General features: G+C 37.8%; 1 protein-coding gene across 3 annotated transcripts; it reads left to right on the top strand.

Moving 5' to 3' along the window:
• Positions 1 to 2,470: 2,470 nt before the first annotated feature.
• Positions 2,471 to 10,394, top strand: LOC104223447 (potassium transporter 2). Of its 3 annotated transcripts, XM_009774893.2 has the most exons (11): positions 2,471 to 2,745; positions 2,823 to 3,341; positions 4,708 to 4,814; positions 4,937 to 5,168; positions 5,263 to 5,508; positions 5,585 to 5,638; positions 5,831 to 6,091; positions 6,988 to 7,040; positions 7,122 to 7,239; positions 8,663 to 8,917; positions 9,142 to 10,394. In XM_009774893.2, the coding sequence occupies exons 3-11, from the start codon at positions 4,776 to 4,778 to the stop codon at positions 10,248 to 10,250; spliced, it is 2,367 nt and encodes a 788-aa protein (XP_009773195.1). In that variant the 5' UTR covers positions 2,471 to 2,745; positions 2,823 to 3,341; positions 4,708 to 4,775; the 3' UTR covers positions 10,251 to 10,394. The 3 variants fall into 3 exon arrangements, with proteins under 3 accessions (XP_009773195.1, XP_009773198.1, XP_009773196.1); XM_009774896.2 differs by lacking the exons at positions 2,471 to 2,745; positions 2,823 to 3,341 and adding an exon at positions 3,950 to 4,055; XM_009774894.2 differs by lacking the exons at positions 2,471 to 2,745; positions 2,823 to 3,341 and adding an exon at positions 4,070 to 4,182.
• The last annotated feature ends 158 nt before the right edge of the window (positions 10,395 to 10,552 follow it).

Here is a 10,552-nt window from a genome sequence, read left to right as displayed (position 1 = left end):
CCCTTTTAGTCACCTACCCAACTACTTAAACTAAAAATAAACGGTGGATGTACAATATAAGCATAATTCATGTTATATATATATATATATATATATATATATATATATATATGTATGTATGTGTGTGTGTGTACACAACAGTGTAAATCAATTTATAAGATTATATATACCGACTAAAAAAATAATAATAAACCCAACCAACTATTTATATAAAGATCCTTTAAAATTTGGTTGCCCAACAACAACAAACCCAGTAGTTTCCCACAAGTGGGGTCTGGGGAGGGTAAGATGTACGCAGCCTTAGCCCTACCCCTGGAAGGGCAGAGAGGCTGTTTCCGATAGACCCTCGGCTAGAGAACAACTGGAAAAGAAAAGGTAATTTCAACAAGTAGGAATAACATCAAGATGAAATAAGATTGAATCCAAGAATACAGTCAAACTCTAGGTAGTGATAGCCATCTATGGATAAAAGATATCATACTAATACTAATGCTAACGAATTGAGTAAAACAAAGAGAAACGCTCGACTGCCTACGGACTTTCTACCCTAATCTTTGACCTCCACACCCTCTTGTCTAGGGTCATGTCCGCAGTCAGCTCCAATTGTGCCATGTCCCGCGTAATAATCTCTTCCCAAGACTTCTTAAGCCTACCTCTACCCCTCCTACTACCCACCGAGGGTAATCGCTCGCACCTTCTAACTGGGGCTTCTACACTTCTCCTCTTAACATGCCTGAACCATCTCAACCTAACCTCCCGCATCTTATCCTCCACAGGGGCCACTCCCACCGTTTCCCGAATAACTTCATTCCTAATCTTATCCAACCGGGTATGCCCATATATCCACCTCAACATCCTCATCTCAGCTACTTTTAGCTTTTGGGTATGAGAGTTCTTGACCGGCCAACACTCTGCTCCATATAACATAGGCGGTCTAACTACAACCTTGTAGAACTTACCTTTAAGTCTCAGGGGCACATTCTTATCACACAAGATGCCGGAAGCGAGCCTCCACTTCATCCATCCTGCTCTGATACGATGCGTGACATCTTCATCAATCTCCCCATTACTTTGTATTATAGATCCAAGCAGTGGCGGAGGCAGGATCTCCACGAAGGGGGTTCAAAAAAATAATTGTATCTAGTGGGAATTGAACTCATGACCTTATGTAGATTTTGAACCCCTTGACCACTAAACTACACTTTTGGATTGTGGTAAGGGGGTTCAAAACTTAATATATAGAGTTAAAAAACAGATTTTGCCTTATATATACAGTGTATTTTTTCGGCGAAGGGGGTTCGGGTGAACCCCCTTGCGCCCCCCTAAATCCGCCCCTGGATCCAAGATACTTGAAACTACCTCTCTTGGGGATGACTTGCGTATCAAGCCTCACCTCCATATCCCCTTCCTGGGTACCATTGCTGAACTTGCACTCTAAGTATTCCGTGTTGGTCCTGCTCAACTTGAAACCCTTAGACTCTAGGGTCTGCCTCCAAACCTCCAGTCTCTCGTTAATACCATCTCGCGTCTTGTCAATTAGAACTATGTCATGTGCATATACCATGGCCCAAGAAAGTAAATTGGAGCCAAGAAAACAACAATAATATGTCATAGAGGGATGAGTTTCCGACAATCACCGTAGAATCAGCCGCTATTCATTTTGATAATTTCTCATTAGATTAAACTTGTATTGGACAATAACAATATGAATATACCTTTTCTTATTCTCTCTTTTTTATGGAATCACTAAGCTTAAAATTAGACTGTCAAGCAGAATAAGGTGGGTGGCGTCTATGGGAAAGGGTGATTCTGAATCTTACCCCTTTTATTTTTAAAAAGAAAGCCACTTTGCTTTGAAGTTTCAAAATTCAGCAAAAGGACAACTAATAAACCAACTATGGTTTCGGTGATTTGCTGATTTTCGGGAATCATATTTGTCTCACATTCTTGTCTAATGTATGCGTGCAGAAAAAATAAAAAGAACAAAAAACACATTCTTTGATACTTTGTAATTAGATTAGATTTTTTTCAATTGACAAATAACAATGTTAAATTACACTTTTTCTTTCTCTTTTTTATGGAATCATTAAGCTCAAAATTAGATTGTCGAGAACTATGTATTCACCCGCAATAATTGTCTGAGTTAGTTGAGTCAGTGATTTTTTACGACATGTAACATCGGGCTCTATTAGGGAGGGGGGATGATTCTGAATGTTGCTCCTTTTGTTTCTAAAAGAGAATGCCACTGTGCTTCAGCAAAAGGACATACCAACCATGGTTTCGGCGATTTGTTGATTTGGGAATCACATGTGTCTCACATTGTTTCTTGTCTAATGTGTACGTGCAGAAGATTAAAAAAAGAAAACCATATTCCTTTTCCTTTTTTTCCCCCCTATTGTCCTCAGGCGGTGTCAATGGACTAGTCCAATACCACCTTAATAAATACTCCGTACTGAGTAAAGTAATGATGCTTAATTCTTGGAACATGGGTCCTAAAATCTTTGTATCGACTTCAACAAAATTTCTTCATTTCCCAGTTCCTCCTTCTTTATGTAAGTGCCAAGATTCTCAATTCTCACTTTGTCAGCTCTGCACATTCAAAAACACCCTGAATATATGTCGGTTTCTCTCTTAACTTACCACCACTAACTACATTCTATACTGAAATTACCCTCACTACCCCTCCTCTCTTTACTCTACCCAGACACAGAACAGAAGCAGCTTTCATTAGTGGGATATATAGTGGTAATATTTGTTCTTGAATGTATATCCATCTAGTCCTAGATCTGTAATGGGATAATATAGTGGGTACATCTTTTCAGGGAGAAATCCAAGAAGATAAAATGGTCAGAATATGGACAGCTGCTTTTTTATTAGTAGCATTTCTTTAAGCTTTTATATGGATCTGGTAAGTTAGGTTTGCCTATGCAGCTGAGCGTAACTGATGCATTTATGAATAGTGCTATTCTTAAAGTTTGTGAGCAGTTAAACCAGCTTACATTTGATTAAGGAAGTATAATTTCCAAATTAGTAGGTTTTAGTTACAGGGTCATTTTCAGACAAGGTGAAAAAGCGCAAGAATATGAAAAAGGGAATTTTAAAACAGTAAGATAAGGCGTTGGAATCGTGAGCAAATAGCAGAACAGAAGAGAAGGGGAAAAAGGGGGTCCATGTTCTGATCACGTGCTGCTGCCTCATCTTTATGAAGATAGAAATAGTACAAAACAATTAAGCGTTACTTTTGGAGCATGTTCTTTTCAGCTTCACTATCTATCTACCTCTTACCAAGATTCATCCCCATTTTTGTTCTTGTTGTGCTTTAGAGGCAAACATCAATTCTGGTAAGTTTTTCATCCTTTTAGATTTAGTGAAAACTATATGCAATATTTCATAAGCAGCCCTTTTCATATTTTCACGTTTTGCTTCTTTTTGCCATGTCAAGATGTGCTTTTTGTTTGTCAATTGCATCAACGTCATGAATTCAAGCGTGTGAGTTTTAGTGGTCGATGAAGTGTGTTGAGAGGCATAAGAAGTCTGGTTCAAATACAAAACCACTGAGTGATTTCTTTTACCGATAATTATGTTGGTGGAAGGTAACATGTACCTAAAATTAGTCGCAAGCTAGCTTGGACATTATTGTTATAAAACAATTTGCATAAACGTCATGATTGTGGAGCAAAAAAGAAAAACTTTTTTTTGTTTCAATTTGAACATTTTTTTAATCATTTCTTGGCAAATATAGATGTGGCACTCAAGAGTCGTGTAGGTTGGGGAGTTTGGCAAACTAGGCAATCCACTTACTACACTATATCACTGTATAGTATTTTGTAGTATACTATTATCTTGGTGACCTGTAAATTTTGTACATATACATGTAGAGTTGAGTGGGAGGGGAGGTGTGGGGAGTGGGGACCAAGGTGGGAGGAACTTATTATGGTCCTTACAAATAGCCTTAATTTACGTGGGGCTCAACTTTGGTGTGATTGATTTGATAATGCAACTGCCGTTGAATCATGTGCTTTTGGTTTTCGTTAATCTCTCTCACACACACACTTGTACGTTTTCTTGTTTTCTTCTTGCTCCTCTTTACACTGTGCTAATCGAAAACTGGAACTGTTAAATAGATAGTCTTAGCTGTAGCTTTTGGTTGAATCTAACCATTTGTTTCAGAAGCAACAAAGAGTAGGTTTTCCCTTTCCTTGTTTAGTGGTGGCGGAGGCAGGATCTTCACGAAAGGGGTTCAAAATTTTTTTTTTGTAGCTAGTGGGAATTGAACACATAATCTTATGTAGATTTTGAACCCACTTTTAGATTGTGTTAAGGGTGTTCAAAACTTAATATATAAAGATAAAAAACAGATTTTGCCTTATATATATATACAGTGTAATTTTTCGGCGAAGGGTATTCGGGTGAACACCCTTGAGCCCCCTAAATCCTCCCCTGTCCTTGTTTTGTTTGTTAACTACAATAAGAAAGAAATGCAAATGCCTATGAGTTTTTACTTTTCTTGTCCCTGCATTGTGCAGAAATGCATTCTGCTGCAAGCTGAAGCCATTAAGTGGCCAAGTGGGGTTAATAAAAAAGGATCTTCATGCATTTAACTTCTTTATTTGGGGATGGAAAGTGGAGATATGGCTCAGTGCCAATTAGGTGTTATATATTGAAATGTTGCTTCAAACATCTTTGTGAATATTTTGTTTCTTTCAGGATTTATCACATGATAAAGAATTTATACTTCAAGTGACCCAACTTAGTGCAAGAAGCTGCTGAGAAGAATGGATATTGACTACGGGAAGTGTTGGGACACTTCAAAGGTGTGTGTATATTTCATTGTTCTTCAATCTGCTTAAGTTTTTAGACTTATTGAAGCTTGTATCATATTGATGAATTACAGTCATAATTGTTCTCCTTTTGCTTTGTTAATTTTGCATTAAAGAAATCTTGGAAGAGTACACTGATTCTGGCATACCAAAGTCTTGGGGTAGTGTATGGGGATCTCAGTATTTCCCCTCTCTATGTCTACAAGAGCACATTTGCAGAAGACATTCATCATTCCGAGACCAACGAAGAGATTTTCGGCGTTCTTTCTTTCGTTTTTTGGACTTTAACCTTAGTTCCTTTGTTCAAATATGTCTTTATCGTACTTCGAGCTGATGATAATGGAGAGGGTATGTACCATAAATCACAACGATGTTTTTGGTATTTGGTCAAATTAACGAGTATTTGGTCATTAAACTGACCTTTATAGACTTTCTGCTGTAGGTGGTACTTTTGCTCTCTATTCCTTAATATGCAGGCATGCCAAAGTAAGCCTTCTTCCGAACAGACAAGTTGCCGATGAAGCTCTTTCTACCTACAAACTTGAGCATCCTCCCGAGACTAAGAACAGCTCAAGGGTGAAGTTGCTTCTTGAGAAACACAAATTCTTGCATACTGCTTTGCTTATCTTGGTGCTTCTTGGCACTTGTATGGTCATTGGAGATGGACTGCTTACCCCAGCCATATCTGGTAGGCTGTTTTCCATTAAATTTATGTTCTCTAGAATTATCATAGATGCTGATACGGAACCTTCTTTCGTGTGCAGTTTTCTCTGCAGTTTCTGGCCTTGAGTTATCGATGTCTCGGGATCACCATCAATGTAAGCTTCTTCATCACTGAACATCAATGAAAACTGGGTTATTTCTTTTCTGTTAGACGTATTTTACTGTTTAAGTGTTCATCACCGCATATCTTTAAAGAAGTTATTGTTTAATTATGATTCCATATAGAGTTGGTGATAAATTGTTACTTCCACTTTTATCTACTTACATCCATGTTTTTTCTTATGCAGATGCAGTGATTCCAATAACTTGCTTCATATTAGTCTGTCTGTTTGCATTACAACATTATGGCACACATCGAGTTGGTTTTTGTTTTGCACCAATTGTGTTGATCTGGTTACTCTGCATTAGTGCTCTTGGATTATACAACATTATCCACTGGAATCCACTTGTTTATAAAGCTCTTTCCCCCTATTACATGGTAAAGTTCCTGAAGAAAACAAGAAAAGGAGGATGGATGTCTTTGGGTGGAATTCTCCTCTGCATAACTGGTAATGTATCTTCTTATACTTGGTTTTTTGTATTACTTCGGTCATAAATTCTGTTTTTTTATATATACTCTGAAGTCAAGTATGCAGCTATTATATAAATCAGGTGCTGCCAGCTAGCACATTACAAAAGTGATGCTATTCTACCTTGCTTTGTGTGGGTTTACCTGTTCATGTGTCAGGTGCATGTTCTGTGGCATTTAAAAGCAAGTCAATTGGCAAAATGCAGGGTCAAATTTGTGGTAGCACGTGAGCTATGGTTCCAGGATTAGTTGATGTCTATTCTAGTAAAAATCAACATGAAATAAGTTTAGCATGCATCATCAACCTGGACTTGATTGAAATTTGTAACATGAGATTACTTGCTTGGAAAATGCATATAATACAATCAGCCAATTGCTTAAATGTACTCTCCGTGTCACAAAATGGTTGTCTGTCTTCCCTTTCCAAGAGCTAAGCGAAGTTATCTTTGAGAATTTTTTATGTATTCTTTCATCACTTTGACATGGAAAAAGTTGCAACTTTTATTTCTCTTATGTAGTTTCAGAATGTCTGAGTTTTACATTGAAATAAATGAATTAATTCTATATCCAATATAGCTCGAAAGATTGGTCAAATTAATCATAAGAGAAAAGAAACAACAAAAATGTGAAGCAGAGAGAATTGTATATGGATGTAATGTTTGGCCTGATACTTATAATAATTTGATATTCATCGTTGTCCACCTTTGTCGTGCTTTGATAGTATTTGAAGCTAAAATGCGAAGGATATATATCTAGACTTGGTTAGGGTATAATCACGATATCAACAGTGTACTACTATATAGGACAGTGATTCACTGCGACGATTGCCCAGTGTTTCATTAATGAATATTGAAATGTTTTATTATCGTACAACAGGGTCTGAAGCAATGTTTGCTGATCTTGGGCACTTCTCATACTCTGCAATTCAAGTAAACTCCATGAACCAATGTTTTGTCCTTCTGAATGCCTACAGCAGTAGATTGTATTTCTAATTTGTTATCCTGCCACAGATTGCATTCACCTTTCTGGTTTATCCAGCGTTAATTTTGGCATATATGGGTCAAGCAGCTTTCTTATCAAAGCATCACCACACCATTCACAAGATTGGTTTCTATGTATCAGTTCCAGGTAACATTTTTCATTCAATCAGTTGGTAGAGGAAATAATATTAATCAAGTTCATGTGGTACAAGGGCATGCATAGTTATGTTTGATGTGGGCTGATAATCTACTCGTTTTAACTTGATTGCTTGGTACTGTAGTTTTCTGGATGGAGTTTGAGCTTTCAGTTTAAACACTTCAGTAGATAAATTTGTTTACATCTCTTTTCAGGAAACACAAGTAGTTCTTTCAACCCATTTAATATTTTGTATTTAACTAGATACCGAGTTTAAGATAGTAATTTGACATGTATAATATAGCTCGTCCTAAAAAAAGAGAGGACGTGTATAATATAGTAGTTATAGTGGAAGAAAAATACTGAATCTTTGGTTGGAAAGTGAGGGAAAACATCTTTAAGATTTGATGGTTAAATGAAGTTGATATGTTGGAAGTTCTGAAAGATATATAGATAATAGAATAATATCACCAGTGAAATGATCAAACATTTGTGATATCTTAAAATGGAAAGATTGTTGGGATCAAGGGAGTAAAAGTTTTACATTCAAAGAAGAAGATATCAGTTTCTAGGGATGTCTACTACCATCCATACAATTCTAAATGACATTCCCAATGCATGGATCATCATTAGTACAGAAGATTAGCAACCCGGAACACAAAGACAACCACTGCTCTAGTATGTGAGAATTTCATTGTCAGCAGAAATTGCCAACCTTGTAGTTGATATCCTTGGAAATGTCTTATTTAACTTATTCAAGTCCTTCATGATGTAACTGTTTATGTATGAAGTTGAAACCTGAAAGACCTGACATCTAAACATGATACTCCCCCTGTCCCAATTTATGTGGCACTTTTCGTTTCGCTAAACTCAAATAGTGAGAACTTTGACCAACATTTTAAAATGTATATTTTCATTATATTGACATGAGAAGAATTGCAACTTATAGTACTTTTCATGTAGCTTTTTAATAACTAAATTTTAACTTTAAAATATTGAGTTGATCTAATTCAATTTAGTTTCAAAGATTAGTCAAATTGACTCTCGAGAAGCGAAAAGTGCTGCATAAATTAGGATGGAGGGAATAATTATTTTTGGACTCTTATCCAGTTCTTGCATTAAGACATGTGAAGTGGACAAGTGCTTATTGTGAAGGGCATGGACTCTGGAAATGATTTTTCTAAATAATGAGCCAAGTCTGGTCTATCCTCAATCAAGTCGTGGGTATTTCCATAGTATTTACTGCATTAAGGCGTTGAATGGGTGGGATTGGGCCTAGATAACTACTACTAGTAGTTAATTTTTTATATCATGAACACAGGCTGGTTTTGTAGAGCAAGCTTCCTGATCATGTTTATCCATTTTCATTTGAATTTCAAACATATTTTATCATTGAGTATTTCCTTCTTCTTTTTTCATTTAATTGCAATTGTAGATTGTGTGAGATGGCCAGTGCTAGTAATAGCAATTCTGGCTTCCGTTGTGGGAAGTCAGGCAATCATCAGCGGAACATTCTCAATTATCAACCAGAGTCAATCTCTTGGCTGCTTCCCAAGAGTCAAGGTTGTTCACACCTCTGCCAAAATACATGGCCAGATATACATTCCCGAGATCAATTGGATACTCATGATTCTTTGTGTTGCTGTGACTATTGGATTCAGAGATACAAAGCACATGGGAAATGCGTCAGGTACTAGAACCAACCATGCTTTCTCCAAAAACAACTTTATAAAGGCATCAAATACTGTCGTCGGTCATTTTTCCGTCTCAGCCTAAATAGCTCCTTTTTGTTTTCTTTTTCTATTTGTCTCTCCTCCCCGATTATGAAGCTGTATAGAAGTTAAGCAAGCACTTAACTTGCTATTTCAGTGTATAATTTTAAGGTGTCGCAGTTTCTTCCTTTATCAATTGCAGGACTAGCAGTGATGGCGGTGATGCTGGTGACCACTTGCCTTACTTCATTAGTTATCATCCTCTGCTGGAACAAGCCTCCAATACTGGCCCTTGGATTTCTCCTTCTGTTTGGATCTATTGAGTTACTCTACTTCTCAGCCTCCGTCATTAAGTTTCTTGAGGGTGCTTGGCTTCCAATCCTCCTTGCACTCTTTTTGGTTACTGTCATGTTTGTTTGGCATTATGCCACAGTTAAGAAGTATGAATATGATCTCCATAATAAGGTTTCATTAGAATGGCTGCTGGCACTAGGTCCAAGCTTGGGTATTACTCGAGTCCCTGGCATCGGCCTCGTATTCACTGATTTGACTTCTGGGATTCCTGCCAACTTCTCACGCTTTGTTACTAACCTCCCTGCCTACCACCGCATACTTGTTTTTGTGTGTGTGAAATCTGTGCCTGTCCCTTTTGTGCCCCCCGCTGAGAGATACCTTGTAGGTCGCGTTGGTCCCGCAGCTCATCGTTCTTATAGATGCATCGTCCGTTATGGTTACCGTGACGTTCACCAGGATGTCGACTCCTTTGAATCTGAACTTGTCAGTAGGCTGGCTGATTTCATCCGGTATGATTGGTACAAGACACATGGAATCATTGACAACGAGGATGACGGCTCACGTTCTGGTGCATCGTCAGGAGAATGCAGACTGACCGTTATAGGAACTCTGGCTTTCTCAGGTACACCAGCTTTCGAGCTCGAGGACAATGTGCAACCGGCAAGTGTGTCTGTGGGGTTCCCTACAGCTGAAAGTGTGACGGATGTCATCGAAATGCAACCTGTGGAAAGAAGAGTGAGATTTGCCATAGATAATGAGTCGGAAGTCGATTCAAGGGAAGAAATGGATGGTCAGCTGCAGGAGGAGCTAGAAGATTTGTATGCAGCACAACAAGCTGGAACAGCATTTGTACTAGGACATTCACATGTAAAAGCAAAACAAGGATCATCTATGTTGAAGAGGTTGGCTATCAATTATGGTTATAATTTCCTTAGGAGGAATTGTAGGGGTGCAGATGTATCCCTCAAGGTGCCTCCAGCTTCCCTTCTTGAAGTTGGGATGGCCTACATTGTTTAAGTTGTAATTGACAAACCACGCATCTCACTTTCCTCGTATAGCTTTGTATCTTATTAGGACGTTTTTAATTAGAGGGGTAAATGTAATTATGCTGATTACTGTAGTTAATCATTTTGATCTCTTATCTATTTAAGTTTTGATGTATCATTCTTGAAATAGAGAACAGATAAAGTATAAAAACAGCCGCAAAGATAAGGCTGGAAAAGAAAATGTCGCGACTCATTTTCTGAACAAGCCGGGACCGGCACTCGATCACTAAACATGACCGAGCGAACCATCTCTGCTTATCAAATTTATATAAC

This window comes from Nicotiana sylvestris, chromosome 3 (assembly GCF_000393655.2).
Source record: "Nicotiana sylvestris chromosome 3, ASM39365v2, whole genome shotgun sequence".
Lineage (NCBI taxonomy): Eukaryota > Viridiplantae > Streptophyta > Magnoliopsida > Solanales > Solanaceae > Nicotiana > Nicotiana sylvestris.
The sequence above is the reverse complement of the archived record's forward strand: the minus strand, read 5'-3'. Positions and strand labels throughout refer to the sequence as shown.